General features: G+C 39.1%; 1 protein-coding gene across 2 annotated transcripts in view; it reads left to right on the top strand.

Moving 5' to 3' along the window:
- The window catches only part of slc47a1 (solute carrier family 47 member 1), a 98,900-nt gene extending 80,383 nt beyond the window's left edge, over positions 1–18,517 (top strand). Inside the window, exons 10-17 of one of the 2 annotated variants that reach the window (XM_034178376.1) lie at positions 6,014–6,081; positions 6,168–6,276; positions 14,166–14,241; positions 14,316–14,385; positions 14,501–14,633; positions 17,372–17,466; positions 17,758–17,862; positions 17,965–18,517. In XM_034178376.1, coding sequence (XP_034034267.1) covers positions 6,014–6,081; positions 6,168–6,276; positions 14,166–14,241; positions 14,316–14,385; positions 14,501–14,633; positions 17,372–17,466; positions 17,758–17,862; positions 17,965–18,360 — 1,052 coding nt within the window. In that variant the 3' untranslated portion in view covers positions 18,361–18,517. Of the gene's footprint in view, positions 1–6,013; positions 6,082–6,167; positions 6,277–14,165; positions 14,242–14,315; positions 14,386–14,500; positions 14,634–17,371; positions 17,467–17,757; positions 17,863–17,961 lie in introns of both variants that reach the window. The other variant, XM_034178375.1, reaches the window with a different exon arrangement.
- Positions 18,518–19,809: the final 1,292 nt, after the last annotated feature.

The following is a 19,809-nucleotide window of genomic DNA, read 5'->3' as shown; positions in this document are numbered from 1 at the left end:
TTCTTATCTCAACTCACAAAGACAAACTGTTTCACAGGACTGAAGCATGCTCCACTCCTTCTCCCCACCCCCTCCTATCCCCCATCACACAGGGATGACGTGAGCAGAAGCCGAGGGGGGGCCCCGGCTTCTGCTCACGTCATCCCTTCCCTTCTGCAGGGGCGGCGCGGTTTTAGCTGCAGCTGGTCCCCGTTCCCCCAAGCTGACGGTGGTGCAACTCAGGGTTGCTGTGAGACCTTCACCCACTTGCCTCAATTCGGATAATGGACTTCTTCAAATTTAGTGCACATAAACAATATCAAATGTGTATGTGCTGTCTTTAATTCTGATGTGTGCCATTATTACGGTAAACAAGTAATAATTGTGGACTAATTGCTGTCTCAGGTAACTGGAGTGTAAAAATAATTTCTCCACTGTGAGATCAATAAAGTATATCTTAACTTTACGTGCTAGCCCGGGCTTTGCGGTCACAGGATGTGGGACTTCTCTGTGTTCCCAGGGTGAAGAAGAAGTCAGCAGGTCAAAGAGCCTTTTCTCATCGTGCACCCACCCTGAGAAACAGTCTTCCTGTGACCGTGAGGCAGTCGGAGTCTGTGGACATTTTTAAGTCAAGACTGAAAGCCTATTTTTATTCTCTCTCTTATGAATAGTTTTTATTTTTTATCTGTTTTATTCTTTTACTTCTGTTTTTAATTATATATTAGAAATTTTTATTCTTTTTTAATTTATTAATTTAAATTTTATGTTGAATTGCTCTGTGTGAGGTGCCTTGAGATGGCTTTTGCTGTGATTTGGCGCATTATAAGCTAATTAAATTGAACTGGAATTTAATACATTTAGCACTAATTATTGGAACACAAAATTGGTTTGGTAAGCTCACTGACCCTTGACCTCCTTACACAGGTGAATCCAATCATGAGAAAAGGGTATTTAAGGTGGCCATTTGCAAATGTTTCCCCTCTTTGCATCTCTTCTAATGAGTGGCAACATACAACCCCTGGCAAAAATTATGGAATCATCGCCTTCGGAGGATGTTCATTCAGTTGTTTAATTCTGTAGAAAAAAAAGCAGATCACAGACATGACACAAAACTAAAGTCATTTCAAATGGCAACTTTCTGGCTTTAAGAAACACTATAAGAAATCAGGAAAAAAAATTGTGGCAGTCAGTAACGGTTACTTTTTTAGACCAAGCAGAGGGAAAAAAATATGGATTCACTCAATTCTGAGGAAAAAATTATGGAATCATGAAAAACAAAAGAACGCTCCAACACATCACTAGTATTTTGTTGCACCACCTCTGGCTTTTATAACAGCTTGCAGTCCCTGAGGCATGGACTTAATGAGTGACAAACAGTACTCTTCATCAATCTGGCTCCAACTTTCTCTGATTGCTGTTGCCAGATCAGCTTTGCAGGTTGGAGCCTTGTCATGGACCATTTTCTTCAACTTCCACCAAAGATTTTAAATTGGATTAAGATCCGGACTATTTGCAGGCCATGACATTGACCCTATGTGTCTTTTTGCAAGGAATGTTTTCACAGTTTCTCTCTATGGCAAGATGCATTATCATCTTGAAAAATGATTTCATCATCCCCAAACATCCTTTCAATTGATGGGATAAGAAAAGTGTCCAAAATATCAACGTAAACTTGTGCATTTATTGATGATGTAATGACAGCCATCTCCCCAGTGCCTTTACCTGACATGCAGCCCCATATCATCAATGACTGTGGAAATTTACATGTTCTCTTCAGGCAGTCATCTTTATAAATCTCATTGGAACGGCACCAAACAAAAGTTCCAGCATCATCACCTTGCCCAATGCAGATTCGACATTCATCACTGAATATGACTTTCATCCAGTCATCCACAGTCCACAATTGCTTTTCCTTAGCCCATTGTAACCTTGTTTTTTTCTGTTTAGGTGGTAATGATGGCTTTCGTTTAGCTTTTCTGTATGTAAATCCCATTTCCTTTAGGCAGTTTCTTACAGTTCGGTCAGACGTTGACTCCAGTTTCCTCCCATTCATTCCTCATTTGTTTTGTTGTGCATTTTCGATTTTTGAGACATATTGCCTTAAGTTTTCTGTCTTGACGCTTTGATGTCTTCCTTGGTCTACCAGTATGTTTGCCTTTAACAACCTTCCCATGTTGTTTGTATTTGGTCCACAGTTTAGACACGGCTGACTGTGAACAACCAACATCTTTTGCAACATTGCGTGATGATTTACCCTCTTTTAAGAGTTTGATAATCCTCTCCTTTGTTTCAATTGACATCTCTCGTGTTGGAGCCATGATTCATGTCAGTCCACTTGGTGCAACAGCTCTCCAAGGTGTGATCACTCCTTTTTAGATGCAGACTAACGAGCAGATCTGATGTGATGCAGGTGTTAGTTTTGGGGATGAAAATTTACAGGGTGATTCCATAATTTATTCCTCAGAATTGAGTGAGTCCATATTTTTTTTCCCTCTGCTTGGTCTAAAAAAGTAACCGTTACTGACTGCCACAATTTTTTTTCTTGATTTCTTATAGTGTTTCTTAAAGCCAGAAAGTTGTCATTTGAAATGACTTCAGTTTTGTGTCATGTCTGTGATCTGCTTTTTTTCTACAAAATTAAACAACTGAATGAACATCCTCCGAGGCCGGTGATTCCATAATTTTTGCCAGGGGTTGTAGGAGCCTCTAAACAACTCTCAAATGACCTGAAAACAAAGATTGTTCAACATCATGCTTTAGGGAAAGGATACAAAAAGTTATCTCAGAGATTTCAGCTGTCAGTTTCCACTGTGAGGAAATGGAAGACCCAGGCACAGTACTAGTTAAGGCCCGAAGTGGCAGGCCAAAAAAAATCTCAGATAAGCTGAAGCAAAGGATCGTGAGGACAGTCATAGTCAAACCACAGACCTGCTCCAAAGACCTACAACATGATCTTTCTGCAGATAGTGTCTCTGCCAGTGGTGGGCACAGCTAACCAAAAAGTTAGCTTCGATAACCATTAATCAGATAACTGAAAAGTTATCTTTTATGATGATAAACTGCTAAAAAAAAATGTATCTTTATTACAGATAACTGATAACTATTAGTATTGACTTGGATAAGACCACATCAGATTACACTGTCAGCTTCTGATAAACCAGTTTCACTTTAAGTGCTGCAGGGGCTTCTGGGTAAATTCAAGGATCAGAAACACAAAGAACACACTAAAAATGAAAAAAAAAAAAAAAAAAAACCCAAACACTGTCATCATCTTTCAAAAGCAGTAACACACAGTATTAGAAGTCACAGTTTATAACCAAACTTTAAAAGCTGCTGCTTTTTTTTGCATGCTATGAACCCTGCTGTTTAAACAACCAAAAAACATCCATTAATGCATTGATTGACAGATTAAAATACCCGTAGTAAATATAAATTCTTACCTGTTAGTTTCAGTGGGATTCATCTGAATAAATAATCCACTTTTTAAATCCAAAACAATGTCTAAATGTGAAGAAAAGTCCCTCCCTCTGTACACACAGCTGCGCCATGAGAGCTCCTCTCCCTCACTGAGTCTTGGCGATTAAATTACAGCCACAAAGAAATAAATTAAAATAATGTTAAAATTAGTCTGTTTTGTTTTTGCGTTGCTTTATCAAAATTTTTTCAGGACCTGTGAGGGATATCCGAGTGGACACTATTCGAGAAATTCTGCTGGTTTTCGGTGAAAAGTTTAACGGCTGATGAGAGGTTGTGGAGTTTCTTTCGCTTTAAGGACAGCTCACAAAGCGGATCGGCGCGGCACGGTCGGAGGTGGCGTCCGTCTGGCTGTTTCGATCTGAAAACTTCCTAATTTAAGGCTCTGTTCACCCAGGACGTCGTCAGAGAACAGAGAAGTTTCAGAAGAAGTCAGCATGAGGAGTTTATGCGGACATTCCACTGTTAAAGGAGATTTTGTAATGAAAGAACGTGCGGGCAAATTCGCCAAGTCGGTTCCGTGATGCCGCCGCAAATCTGTCTGCGCCGTGACAGGAAAAACACCTCCATGTTGAAAACCATTTGTAAAATTCAGGCGGCTTTTGATGGCTTTCAACAAGTGAGTATCTGAGAAATTGTTTAACAGCTGGGCATGTTCCAACTTGTCCGTTAAGGTTTCCAATGGAGGTGTTTTTCCTGTCGCGACCCCCCGCGGTCGGGTCCGGCCCGACATGCGAATCTGTCCGCACGTTCTTTCATTACAAAATCTCCTTTAACAGTGGAATGTCCGCATAAACTCCTCATGCCGATCTCTTCTGAAACTTCTCTGTTCTCTGATGACGACCTGGGTGAACAGAGCCTGAAATGTGGAAGTTTTCAGCTTGAAACAGCGAGACGACGCCGCCTCGGAGCACAGATCGCCGTCAGGCGCCATGGGCCGTCCTTAAAGCGACACTTACAGACCAAAATCTCTCATCAGCCATTAAAATTTTTACTGAAAACCAGCTGAATTTATCGAATGGTGTCCACTCAGTTGTGCCTTACAGTTTTTGAAAAAATTTTGATCAAACAAAGCAGCAGTCTCTGAGCCATTCCTAAACAATGAAAAAAACGATGAGAAGGTGGGCCACTCCTCACTCAAAGACTGCCCACAGGCGAATGACGTAACCGACAGGCGTGAAAAAACTCTCGCATGCCCACGAGGGTTCAAGCATGTCTGATGTAATCACACGTGATTCAAATCCATAAGGTTTTTGAAAAAAATAATAAGGTCGGATACTTTTCTAACAGACCTCATATTATCGGATTAGCTGAACTATGCCCACCACTGGTCTCTGCATCATTCAACTATACAGCGCACTTTGCACAAAGAGATGTTGTATGATGCTGTAATGCAGAGGAAGGCGTTTCTGCGTACACGCTGCAAACAGAGTTGCTTGAGGTATGCTAAAGCATATTTGGACAAGCCAACTTCATTTTGGAATAAGGTGCTGTGGACTGATGAAGCTAAAATTGAGTTATTTGGACATAAAGGGTGGTATGCATGGCTGAAAAAGAACATAGCATTCCTAGAAAAACGCTTGCCAACTACAGTAAAATTTGGAGGTGGTTCCATCATGTTGTGTGGCTGTGTGGCCAGTGCAGGTACTGGGAATCTTGTTAAAGTTGAGGGCCACATGGATTCCAGTCAATATCAGCAGACTTTTGAGACCAATGTTCATGAATCAGTGACAAAGTTGAAGTTGCGCCGGGGCTGGATCTTTCAACAAGACAACGACCTAAACACTGCTCAAAATCTACTAAGGCATTCATACAGAGGAACAAGTACAATGTTCTGGAATGGCCATCTCAGTCCCCAGACCTGAATATTATTGAAAATCTGTGTTGTGATTTTAAGCAGACTGTCCATGTGTGGAAACCAACATACCTGAGATGTTTTGTGAAGAAGAATGGTCCAAAATACCTTCAACCAGAATCCAGACTCTCATTGGAAGCTATAGGAAGTTAGAGTTAGTTTAGAGGCTGTTATTTCTGCTAAAGGAGGATCTCCTAAATATTGGTGTATTTTTCTGTTGGCGTGCTCGAATTTATGCACCTGCCTAATTTTGTTTAAAGAATTATTGCACACTTTCTGTAAATCCTATGAACTTCATTTCACTTATCAAATATCACTGCCCTTACCAAAAAATAGTACTGATAAGTACAATAAAAAGTAAACTGGAAGTATACTTGAAACAAACTTGCATGTACTAGTTTTTGGTAAGGGTGTGTCTGTCTGCTATATGATTCTAAAGGAAAATCATGGAAGTCATCAGGGGTGCCCAAACTTTTACATACCACTGTACCTACCTACCTTAGTGCATCCAGAAAGTATTCACAGTGTTTCACTTTTTCCACATTTTTTTATGTATATGAAATAATCACATAAAATGTCCCCTTATAGTCTTACAGGTTGTGATCATATAATGCTTAATAGATTTTATTTATCTAATTAGGCGCCCCCCCGGGATGACCTTTTAGCCATTGTTAGTACAACATCTCAAATTGTGTGTCGCCTCAGGTGTACTTGGAGAGGTGGACCTTGCTGCCCAGCATGTGTTGATGGAAGCAGGAGCCATTGCATACATGGTATGAATTAGCCATTTGTTCACTCTAACATTTGCATCCTGTTGCACATGATGATGAAACAAAAAAGTATTTTGGGATCCCTACAGTTGCCTCTAGGCATCCACGCAGCGGCCTGTGTGCGTGTTGGTAATGCTCTTGGTGCCGGGGATTCTGACAGGGCCATAGTCACCTGTAAAGTGTCCCTAGTTGTGACAGGTAACAAGAAATACACACATTAACATGTAAGCACACGCACTACAGAAGTAAAAAAAAAACTCATGTTGACAGGCTGAAAAACACATCCTGCTCAGCAGAATAAGTAGATGCCAGTAGATCACCAGCCCTAAAAATGTCAGCCCCATTAAAAAAAAAGAAAGAATAAAAAGCATTTTCAAATGTAGTTCCCTGTACCTGTCAGAAGTGTAGAGCTGGGACAACAAAGATGAGTGGGTGATTGAGTGAATTAGTCCCAGCTAACTTATGTAGACAATAATTCAGAAACAATAAATTCTATCATTTTGTAAATCATCAAATTGGAAAAAAGAAAAGAAAAAACAAACAAACAAGCAAACAAAAACAAACATATGAGGATAAACCTTGTTGCACTATATAAAGTTTGACGCACCAGATCAATCGAAACGGCATTTTTGTATTAACGATGTAATATCCAGTACATATGTCAGTCACCTGCTGGCTCATTGGTAGATGTTGGATACAGTGCATCCAGAAGTATTCACAGTGCTTTACTTTTTACACATTTTGCTATGTTTCAGCCTTATTCCAAAATGAATGAAATTCTTTTTCTTTTTTTTTTTCCTGGATGAAAACCTGCTTCAGAGTGTGCTTGACTTCAGACTGTATTTCTGTATTTCTTTAAACTAAATTAGCAGATACATACATTACATTCATTAACCATTTGTTTATTAGTGTCGAATTATCTGCAACAATGAATTGATGATTGTCAGGACACGTGGCACAGAAGGAGGTGGTGGACACAAATGCAGACTCTCAAACAGAAATGAAGGATTCATCAAAAAAGGCTTTATCTGGTAGCAAGCAGTGGTTCGGTACACAAGTAGGCAAGCAGCAATGCAGAGGTACATGCAGACGTGAGTCAAAAGGCGTGGTCAAAAATGAGGATGGTTCAGTAACACAGAGGGACACAGTACTAGGGTTGAGGCAAATGCAGATCTGAAAAACAGTGCGAGGTCAGGACATGGCAAGGCAAAAACAGGACTAGACAAAAGGCTGAAACATGGATATAAATGATCACAACGAACTGGCAGGGTGGTTAGTGCAGCAGATAACATAATATTTACAGAGGAATCCTTTCAAATCTGGAAACAAGCACCAAAGTTGGCACAAATACTCCTTAGACATTACTCTTTTGAAAAAACTGGGTATCCACTTGAATTTTCAGTAAGCGGCCAGGTAGGGGTCAATTGAAGAATTACACAGGGGTCAAAATTTAAAAATGTTTTAATCATATTGAAAGCTATACCACATTATTTGTCTGATCACAGCGATACCAAAAAGGTATAGTTTGGACTATCTATAACTGAATGGAGGAAAGCAGACAGCAGTCTGTACTGAATTCGGCACAGCTACGGCATACATTGTCAGAATTTTTTTGCAAGTTGACTGAGAACAATTTTGGACTCCTATTTAAAGTTTGTGTTGGACTGTTGACATCAAAGCACCAGTGACGAACACCAAAATTGTATATCAAAAGGCTACCGGAGTGTGAAGTTCGCTGATCCACAGCAGGATTGTTTTCCACCGGCGCGGCTCCACCAAGGCCCGAGGCGTCAGCGCACATCCACCGGCGCGGCTCCACCTGAAGCCCGAGGCGCCAGCGCAGTTCCACCGGCACGGCTTTACCGAGGCCCGAGGTGCCAGCGCGGAGTTATCTGACCATGGGTCCGAAGAAGGCACTGACGGCGGAAGAGGGAGACGATATCAAGAAGTCCCTGGACTTTTTGTCTGAGGAAATCTCTGTGGTTAAAATGCAGCAGAAATCCATTATGGAGCTGGTGGAAGAAGTGAAGGCTCTCCGGATCCAGAATGCCGAGAAAGACCGGCGTCTGGTGTACCTGGAGAACCGTGTTGTGGAGTTGGAACAGTACACAAGGATGAACGACGTTATTATTACAGGAATTCATATTAAACCTCGATCCTATGCACGGGCGGTGTCAGAAGACAGCGGAGGGGAGGCCAGTGAGCAGGAGGCCAGCTCAGTGGAACAACAGGTGGCTGACTTCCTGCAATCTAAAGGTATTCAAATGGACTGTAATAACATTGAAGCGTGCCACCCCCTGCCCAGGAGAGAGGATGGAGACAAGCGAGCAGTTATAATGAGGTTTGTCAACAGAAAACATAAAATGGCATTGTTAAAACAGGGACGGAAACTCAAAGGAACAAACGTATTCATCAATGAACATCTGACCAAAAGAAACGCAGACATCGCCAGGAAAGCTTGTTTCTTAAAAAGCAGGGAAAAATTCAACAGACATGGACATCCAACTGCAAAACATTTATCAAATTGAATGGAACACCAGAACAAGCGAAGGTTATGGTAATCAGGAACATCGAGGATCTGGACAAATACGATCAATAAGGTATGAGGACACAAACACATCACAACACCATGACACAGACCAGAGGAACCTATTCATCTACTACATCATCTACATCTGGAGACAAGAAGGATATAACTCAAAGGATTGCTGATCATGGAGAAGTAGAACTGAGAACATTTAAATACACAGACCACAATGTACTGGACATGGAGCACGATATAGACCCGGACAATAATTTCTTCTCAAATATCAATGACAGTTGTTGCTATTATACAGATGAACAGTTTAATCGGATCATTAAAACGGATAACAAATTATCAATAATCCATTTCAACAGCAGAAGTCTATATGCAAACTTTAACAACATTAAAGAATATTTAAGTCAATTTAAAAAAATATTTAACATAATTGCTATATCAGAAACATGGATCAATGAAGATAAAGGAATGGATTTTGAACTGGATGGATATGAATTTAATTGTGTAAACAGAAAGAATAAGAGTGGAGGAGGAGTGGCTGTGTATGTGGATAAGAACATGGATTATAAAATAGTAGACAATATGACAACTGTGATCGATAACTTATTAGAATGTATAACTATTGAAATATGTGAAGAAAAAAGCAAAAATGTATTAGTCAGCTGTATATATAGAGCACCAGGATCTAGTATTGAAACATTCACTGACTGTATGGGAAAAATGTTCTCAAAAACTAATCAAAAAACTGTGTTCATTTGTGGTGACTTAAATATTGATCTGCTCAATCCAAATAAGCATAAAATAATAGATGAATTTATCAGTATAATGTACAGTATGAGTTTATATCCAAAAATCACCAGGCCAAGCAGAATTACATCCCATAGTGCTACCTTAATTGATAATATATTCAGCAATGATTTTGAGAATAACACTGTGAGTGGATTATTAATCAATGACATTAGTGATCATCTACCAGTTTTCATCGTTTATAATAGAAACCATCGGCGGAATCAGCCAGAGGAGAAAATAAAATACAGGCGAGTGCGGACAGAGGAAAACATGAACACACTAAAGAAGGATTTACAGGAGCAAAACTGGGAAAAGGTATACAGTGAAAGTGATGTTGATAGTGCATATGAAACTTTTTTACAAATATTTACATCATTATATGATAAAAATTGTCCAATTAAACAAGACTACAGAAAACAAAAAATCCAAGCTCGACCATGGATGACAAAGGGGTTACGAAATGCATGTAATAAGAAAAATACACTGTATAGAGAATTCATAAAACTAAAGACTAAAGAGGCAGAAAATAGATATAAGAAATACAAAAATAGATTAACTAATATTATACGGGTATGTAGGAAGGAATATTATAGTAACATATTATATAATAACAAAAACAATATTAAAGGAATATGGGATATATTAAATAGCATTATCAAAAATGGTAATAAAAAACAGAGTTACCCTCAGTATTTCATTGATAATAATGTCAAGAAGGAAAATAAGGATGAGGTAGTCAATGGTTTTAATAATTTTTTTGTAAATATTGGACCAAGCTTGGCAGAAAAAATTCCAGATTCCCAACCTGAGGATTGGGATAATAATCTCATAGAAAGAAATCCCTGTTCAATGTTCCTCACAGCAGTGGATGGAAAAGAAATTATAGACATTGTGAATAATTGTAAATATAAAACATCTACCAATTTAAATGAAATTGATATGGTGGTGGTAAAACAGGTCATTGAATGGATTGTAGAACCATTAACATACATCTGTAACTTATCATTTCAAACCGGTAAATTTCCCAATCAAATGAAAATAGCTAAGGTTGTGCCGCTGTATAAGACTGGGGATAGACACCACTTCACAAATTATAGACCTGTTTCTTTGCTTCCACAATTTTCCAAATTATTAGAAAAGTTATTCAATAATAGATTAGACAAATTCATAAATAAACATAAATTACTTACTGATAGTCAATATGGATTCAGAGCACATAGTTCAACATCACTTGCATTAATAGAATCAGTTGAGATTACAAACGCCATAGACCACAAATTACATTCAGTTGGAATATTTATAGACCTTAAAAAGGCTTTTGATACAATCAATCATGACATATTAATCAATAAACTTGAACAGTATGGGATTAGGGGGTTGGTGTTGCACTGGGTGAGAAGCTACTTAAGTAACAGAAAACAGTTTGTGAAGTTGGGGGAATATACATCATCATGCTTGGACAATGCTTGTGGCGTCCCACAGGGGTCAGTATTGGGTCCAAAACTGTTTCTAATTTATATAAATGATATTGTCAATGTTTCCAAAATATTAAAATTAGTATTATTTGCAGATGACACAAGCATTTTTTGTTCAGGGGGGATTTGCAGGAGTTACTGAGGAGGATCAGTATAGAAATGGGAAAATTGAAAATATGGTTTGACAGAAACAAATTATCATTAAACTTAAGTAAAACAAAATACATGTTATTTGGCTATTGTAATACAGACATACAGGTTCAGTTACAAGTCGAGGGGGTAGATATTGAAAGGGTACATGAAAATAAGTTTCTGGGGGTGATAATAGATGATAAGATAAACTGGAAGACTCATATAAAACATATACAAAGTAAACTGTCAAGAAGCATTTCAGTTCTAAACAAAGCGAAACATATTCTGGACCACAACTCACTCCGCATTCTTTACTGCTCACTGGTTTTACCATATTTACAGTACTGTGCAGAGGTATGGGGTAATACTTATAAAGGTACAACACAATCACTATCAGTAATGCAGAAAAGAGCTATAAGAATTATTCATAATACTGGCTATAGAGATCATACAAATCCACTATTTTTACAATCCAAATTCTTATAATTCACAGACTTGGTTCATTTTCAAACAGTACAAATTGTGTATAAAGCAATAAACAATTTAATTCCAGCAAATATTAAAAATATGTTTTTTAACAGATCAGGGGATTACAGTCTGAGGGGGAAATTTAATTTAAAGCATCAGTGGGCACGAACAACATTAAAAGGTTTCTGTATTTCTGTCTGTTGGGTGAGGATGTGGAACAGATTGGGAGTGGGGCTCAAGCAATGTCCAAGCATGAACCAGTTCAAATAGCAGTACAAAAATATGTTTTTTTTCTAGGTATAGGGAGGAGGAAGGGTAATGAGGGTTAGGGTGTTTTTGTTTTTTGCTTCGGCTTGTAAATATATAGTATTTTGTATGTAAGTAGGTATGTGTAGGTGTATATTTATGTTTGTGTATATGTATGTGTATGTATGTTGATGTATATATGTATATGTATATATGTATATATATGTATATATGTAAGTATATATATATATATATATATATATATATATATATATATATATATATATATATATATATATATATACATATATATTGATATATATATATTGATATATATATTGATATCGGTTTAGGTGTGTAGGAATCTATGTGTATATGTGGCAAGGGGTATTACTGGTTGTGGGGAAGAAGGGGTAGGGATAAATAAGCTGATGCTTCACCGTACCCCTTTTCGGACATGTTGGGTACACAGTAGGAACTTTTTTGTTGTTGTCTTTACTGATCTATCTTGTAATTGTTGTTGTATCAAATGTTCGAAATAAACAGTTTTCATTCATTCATTCATTCATTCATTCATTCATTCATTCATTCATTCATTCAATGTTATGGAGTTATGGGGTAAAAACAGCAAGAATGGTAACAAAGGTCACCATTAGTTTGTACAGGGGTCAGATGTTAAAGTTGCTCTAAATATTGTAAAATGTGATGCAAATTATTAGTTGAGTTAATCGGGTTTTAAAAAGGAATAGTTTGCACTGGCCAAGTCTCCAAATGAGCCAAAGAACGATATGGTCATGAGATTTGGCTCATGACCGAAAGAACGAGATCGCGAGTACAAGCGGCCGAGATGAGTTTCCTCCGCAGGGTGGCTGGGCGCTCCCTTAGAGATAGGGTGAGGAGCTCGGTCACTCGGGAGGAGCTCGGAGTCGAGCCGCTGCTCCTCCACGTTGAAAGGAGTCAGTTGAGGTGGCTCGGGCATCTTTTCCGGATGCCCCCTGGACACCTCGCTGGAGAGGTGTTCTGGGCACATCCCACTGGGAGGAGGCCCCGGGGAAGACCCAGGACACGCTGGAGGGACTATATCTCTCGGCTGGCTTGGGAACACCTTGGGGTTCCCCCAGAGGAGCTGGGGGAGGTGTGTGTGGATCGGGAGGTCTGGGCGGCTTTGCTTGAGCTGCTGCCCCCGCGACCCGACTCGGGATAAAGCGGAAGAAAATGGATGGATGGATGGATGGATGGATAGTTTGCACTATGTGGCATGCTTAGTTATCATGTTACAGGGTAACATATGTCACATGTCATAGAATCCAATGGACGTCGACATTGCTCTACCTTTACCTTGCAGACCAAGCATTCAACACAGTCAAAACTATTTCATTTATTAATCCTATTAGTTCAACCAACAATTTGCACCACTTTTTACCAAAATTGGAGCAACTTTAACTTCTAACCCCTGTACAAACTGAAACTGACCTTTGTCACCATTCTTGTTGTTTTTACCCCATGACTCCATAACATTCAGTCATAGATAGTCCAAACTATACCTTTTTGGTATCATTGTGATCAGACAAATAATGTGGTATAGCTTTCAATATGATTGGAGCATTTTTAAATTTTGACCCCTGTGTAATTCTTCAATTGACCCCTACCTGGCTGCCTACTGAAAATTCAAGTGGATACTGAGTTTTTCAAAAGAGTAATGTTTGAGGAGTATGTGTTCCAGTTTTGGCACTTGTTTCCAGAAATGAACAATTGTTACAGTTATCTGCTCCACTAGGTGGTGAACTCAAAAGGCTTAAATTAGACAGGCGAGAATGAGACACAGGTGTGGGAGCACAATCCGGAAGGGGGTGTGGTAAACAGAAGCAACATGACACACCCATACCAAACCTGAACTCCAGACAAGAGGGTGCAGTCAGACAAAAGCAAAGTGAATGGGACCCAACTAAATGATGAACCTAAAACCACAGTGACCCAAATAAAATACCAAAACCAAAGTTGAACAAAACCCATGTCCTAATAAATAAGAAATAAAATAAAGAAGACCCAACATGAAAGAACAAAGAATTAACCAGAAAACAAATGTAAGTACTGAAAAGAGACCAACAGCATAAATAAAGGCTAAGACTAAACTACAATGGACCTTACAAGTGGTAAAAGTAAAATAAACTATATATATATAAAAAACTATATAAAATAATACAACATATGACAACAGTAAAACAAACAGGTGATATAACTAATGATTACGCAATGGAAAAAAGAAAGGCTGGGCAGAAACTACATCCTATTGGGAAATATGCTACCTCTGGTGATCATAAGGAACTTTGTGCATATAAAACTTCAAGCATTTTGTACAAATTTTCTAACATAATATGAAACAGTGTCAAATTTCCGAATGTCTGAATGAGATCAATATCATCCAATGTGCCCTTTAGGAGTGTTTTCTGTGGTAATGGGTATTTTCATCGCCAGCTCCAAGTCTGTCATCGGCTGCATATTTACCTCTGACGTGTGAGTTTCCCAAAGTACAGATTCCTGTTGGGTGTAGAAGCGACACCCTTTTTGATTCTCACCTTGTTCTGCAGCGACATTGTGGAGATAGTGTCACAGAACCTCACTCTGTACACATTTTTACAGTTCTTCGATGCGCTTTTGGTATGTCACAACAAAATCTAATGTTGTTGAAACATCTGAGTGATACAGAGAAATTCCAGTTTTTATTTCCATACACATCCCTTTTTTTTTAAAAAAAAAATCTGTGTGTCTTAAGTGTGTCTGCTCAGGGATTCTTGTGGGGAGTGGGATGCAGAAAATTGCAGCTTTGTCCAACCTGGTGTCTTATTACTGCGTTGCTCTGCCTGTGGGAATAGCTCTGATGTTTGCTGCCCAGCTCAGAATATTAGGTAATGCTCTCATCCACATTTCAGACAACTTTCAGACAACTTTATTAATCCCAAAAAGGGCAATTATGTACTCTGGCTACAGAGAGGACCAACAAATGCAAAGCAGTGAATCTGTTATACTTGTGGAATTGAAGTCAAATTCTCAAGTCAACAGTCTGTCGTTTACATATACAAAGATTAATGCCTCTTTAGACTTCAAGGAAGATTCCAGAAGATTCAAGAAATTGATGGAATTACTTTTAAAAGCTTCTGAATGACTAAATGAAATAATTAGAGCTTAATTGGACAGCCTTTGGATGTCTTCAAGGGCCTACCATTGGCCCTTGTGTTGAGAAGCAAGAAAACAACAACAACCAAAACCACACAATTAGTTAAAGGACCTAGACTCCATTATTAGATGTTTTGCAGGTAATCCTTTCACTCAGGACAAAAATGAAGTTGATTTCCGTTGAGGTGCTGGTTCAGCTCACTTGTAATCGCTCAGTGGACAGCAGTGCTAACTAGCGGCTAAGATTCTAAGGTTAGCAGCTAACTGTGTAATCGGTCATCTTAAAAACACATTTACATTTAGCAAGGTAAACGTGCAACTGAACTCTTCTTATGATGTTTTTGCCTGTTCAGTGGTGACAAGAAGCAGTTAATGCTATGCTAGCTGGATAGCCTGTGGTAGTGTTTGCATTCTAATAAAATAGACTAAATTCATTTTTGTTCCCCCGAAACATCTGGAAATAGAGCTCACATTTGGAAATGTCAGAATTCTCCAAGGCTTTTGGAGTTAAATTTTGGATTTCCACAAGTCCAGTTCCTTCTTGGGAGCATTGCAAAAAGTTTGTGTTACTACAAGTAAGTGTATAGAGAAAAATATAAGGATCATCCAGATTTTACACCACTGAGGAAGAAGACAGCTCCATCACATTACATGAAAGGCTGACAATCATTATCTAAAATAACCCCTTTATACTTCATCATGTGAATTTACCCAGGTTAGTCCCATTGAGATTGAGACCTCTTTTACAAGGGAGACCTGGACAATTATAAAATTTCCAATCCACCTGTAACCTGCATGTCTTTGGATGTGGGAGGAAACTAGAGTATCCAGAGGAAACCCACGCAAACACAGGGAGAACACGCAAACTCCACACAGAAAGGCCACAGGTGGGAATCGATCCCATGACCTTCTTACTGTGAGGCAACAGTGCTAACCATTAAGCCACCATGCTGCCCATCAACAGGACAAAGGACAAGAATTATTTGGGGATTTTGGCTTCCTTCTTGATTGACAGTGGCAGCATAGATATTAAAAGTGGACAATATCATATTTCTAACTCATGTCTCCAACATGTTCTTCATCAGCCTTTAGTAGTGGCATAGTGGGCAAGAGGTTAGTGTGCTGGGTTCCAGTGCAGGAGGTTGCTGGTTTAAAGCCACCCTTGCCCATTCTCCATTTAATGAGGAGTTGCATCAGGAAGGGCATCAGGCAGAAAACTTGCCAAATCAACAAGCAGGTCTGTCTTGGCTCTACTGTGGCAGCTAGTACTGAACAAAGGAGTAAACTGAAGGAACTTACTTACTGGTATAGACCACAACACAGACATATAATACGCAGAGGTTTTATTAGACCTTTCAGTAAAAGTATACTTCCTGTTGATGATTTGGGCATTCCTCAAGCATGTAAAATCTGTGTGCTCCCAAGCTTCTTATATTTTTGGATGAAAAGGACGCTTGTATTACTTCTTTTAGACCATTATATATTTTTTATGCTTTTGAGAGCAAGACGTTATTGGTTCTTCAGGTAGGCTCTTAAATAAAGTTCATCCTGAAAGTATTCACAACGTTTCACTTTTTCCACATTTTGTTATGTTACAGCCTTATTCCAAAATTGAGTAAATTCAGTTTTTCCCTCAAAAGGCGCCCCCAAATAATTCATTCAGAGTTAATTGGGTCTGAATCTTTTTTAGTAGTAAAGTTCTCTCTCTCTCTCTCTCTCTCTCTCTCTCTCTCTCTCTCTCTGTCTTTCCAATTTGGCTCTTCCCATTTTGCTTTGGATCACTGCAGTGAATTTGATTTGCATTGTTGCCTCACAGCAAGAAGATCATTGGTTTGATTCCCACCTGTGGCCACCTGTGTGGAGTTTGCATGTTCTCCCCGTGTTTGTGTGGGTTTCCTCCGGGTGCTCCGGCTTCCTCCCACATCCAAAGACATGCAGGTTAGGTGGATTGGAAACTTTATAATTGTCCAGGTCTCCCTTGTAAAAGAGATCTCAATCTTGATGGGTCTAACCTGGTTAGATAAAGGTTAAATTAAATTAAATACATCCACATGTTGATTTGGTACAAGTTTTACATCAGATGCCCTTTCTGATGCAGCTTTAGATGTATGGAGAATAGAGTACAGGTGGCCTTGAACTGGGGACCTTCTGTTTGAGGGCAATCATGGCAACCTCTTGTTTAAAGAGGCACTCTCGTTTGTGTATGCAAAAAAAGTACCTTGTTGCTATTATTTATGATCAGCTTTATACAGAAATAATGAAGTAATTTCATCTACTCCACATTTCCCTGTTCGGTTGAGGGAATGAACCTGTGATCTTCCAGTTATAAAGCCACTTATTGAAGTTTTAGGTGCAAAACTTCCCAAATGTCTCAACATGTTCTTGGTATTAACTGTAATTTTAGTCATATGCATTGAGGTCAAGACAAAAATACAATAATGAGTACCTGCTGTGTTTGTGTCCTTGTTAGGCTTGTGGGTGGGTCTTTTTATCAGCTGTGTCCTTCAGACAGCTCTCTATCTATTTCTAATCTACAAACTCAACTGGGAGAAACTCACACTGAAGGTACGACAATCATTTTCATTTTATTCCTCTCAGAATGTTTTAATATTTCTGTAAAACATCGAAGGCAGCAAAGGTGGCGCCAGAGAGTTTTTTCTTGGTTCGCCATGGTGGGGGTGAATACTGAATGGTAGGGTTTAGCTCACTAATGCATGTACATATTTATCTCAAATCAATTAATAATGACCAAATAAATAATAAAAACACATTTTTTAAAAAATCTTTTAACATACCTATTATTTCTATTATTTATTCATTTATTTTGCTCATATGTGTCACTCTTCTGTTTTTTAGGCCCAAAAACATGCTGGAATGATGGTACTGGCACGATCAAAGGGTCCTTCTATTGCAGTATTGAGTGAAACTGCAACGTCTGGTATTTGTGATGGGCCAAACATAGTAAGTGCATTAACTTTCTGCACCAATGACATAAACAACATTTGCATATTAACATAACTGAACTAAACAAGAATAGATTAACAGCATTTTTGAATCCAGCAGGAAAGTAATGAAGCTGCTAAATCAAATGGCTACAATCGTGTCGACACCCAGGATCAGGAACTGAAAGCGGATCCTGAGGGCAGCAATGTGGATGCAAGAAGCTTTAAAGGGGACTGTGAACAAAACAAAAATATCTCAAACACCAAACCTCCAGCTCTGCTGTCTGTCAGTCAGCTGATCCTGAGACGGGGGCTCACTGTCATGGTTTTAGTTCTCATGCTGGCCATCTGTGTCACTGTTCATATTGCTTTTCCTGCACCAGAACCTCCTGCACAAAACACAAGTAACTTTATGCTACACTGGACCAACAACTCCATTCCAGCAACATCTCCACTACTGGACCTGACCCTGACCTTTGAGCAACCTTTGACCTCTGAGTGGACAGTAGCTGATTAGTTTATTTCTTAAGATTATCCCGCCCATTTCTATAGAATTCGCATTTTCCTTTTTACAGTTAGGAATAGCGATTGTTGTATTTTTTAAACACAGGGTGTGTGAGGGGCCCAGTCATATACGTATGATGCACTGATGTATTTATACATCGATCTTTGGACATGACAAATTTGTTATTTGATAGATTTTAAAATAACAGTAAATCAATCAAAACTATAAAATAATATAAAATAAATTTAGAGGATATGTGAAGATCTAAACAGTGTTTTAAAAAAGTTTAAAGGATCTTTGAAATTATGTTGCTTGCTTTGCTAATTTCCAAAATGTTTGTCAATTTAAATCAGATTTTCAGAAAGAAAATTATGGAATCACAATCATTAAACTAGAACATCATCATCAACGACAGCTATTATTATTATTAATATGCATATGTCGCAGGCATGAACGAGTGAAGCTCGTCACCATGTCATTTAAGTCCTTCAGACTTTATTTTGAGTCAATGCTTCAGGGGAGCATTAGCATGGCAAAAACCTTTCAGCTTCGGGGGGGGGGGGGGGGGGCAGATCTCCCCCAGACTCCCCGCCTTTTTAAGATGTTTTCGTTATTTGCCTCTCACATGCCTGGAAAAGCTCCTTGCCATCTAACCATGTCCCTTAGGTCCTTCAGACTTTTTTTTTTTTTAAGTAAAATGGTTCTTGGGAGCATGAGCATGACTAAAAACTTTAAGCTTCTCGGGGGGGGGCTCCGCATTTAAGCATTTTCCTTATTTTGTCTTTCATCTTCTGGAGGGGCTCTGCCCCCATACCCACCCTCCTTTTTAAGCATTTTTCTGTTTTTGCTTTTCAGCTGACCCCCCTAATTACAGCCCTCTTAACCGCATGCCACTTTAAGCATTTTTTAAATGTAGATGTAAATTAATATTCAAAGTTTTCAGCTAGTTGACAGTAGGGCTGTACAATATGGCCAAATTATTGTATCTCAATATTGTCACATAAACTGTCTTGTAAATGTCACTTAAATGCATTCTGTCCATATTCTTGAGCCACTTAGGTGGGTAGGGAGAGTTCCCATGGGATAAAAAAGCTTTTCAACCTACCATCCCTGGTTCTCAAGACCACCTAAGTGGCTCTACTCTCTCTTTTGTTTTTTTTTTGTTTTTTTTTTTAAAGATATTTAGGTGTACCTTAGGGCCCTGTCCCACTGGCGTTTAGGAGGATTTGCGCATGAAATGAGGAGACAAAAGCTGAGCGTCCGCAACAAAGGTGGGCGGAAATGACAAATGTCCTGGGGTGGATCAGCGAATACATGAGGAAGAAAAGCGGATATAACAGGGAACAGAAGCGAAGGCGACCGCGGAGGCACCCCAATGAGGGGCACAGCGGCTGTGATGCACTCGCTCCATCCGTGCCCACTCTGTCTGCATGCGCAACATACCATTTGCGACCGTGATGT

This window comes from Thalassophryne amazonica, chromosome 9 (genome assembly GCF_902500255.1).
Source record: "Thalassophryne amazonica chromosome 9, fThaAma1.1, whole genome shotgun sequence".
NCBI classification, from domain to species: domain Eukaryota; kingdom Metazoa; phylum Chordata; class Actinopteri; order Batrachoidiformes; family Batrachoididae; genus Thalassophryne; species Thalassophryne amazonica.
The sequence above is the reverse complement of the archived record's forward strand: the minus strand, read 5'-3'. Positions and strand labels throughout refer to the sequence as shown.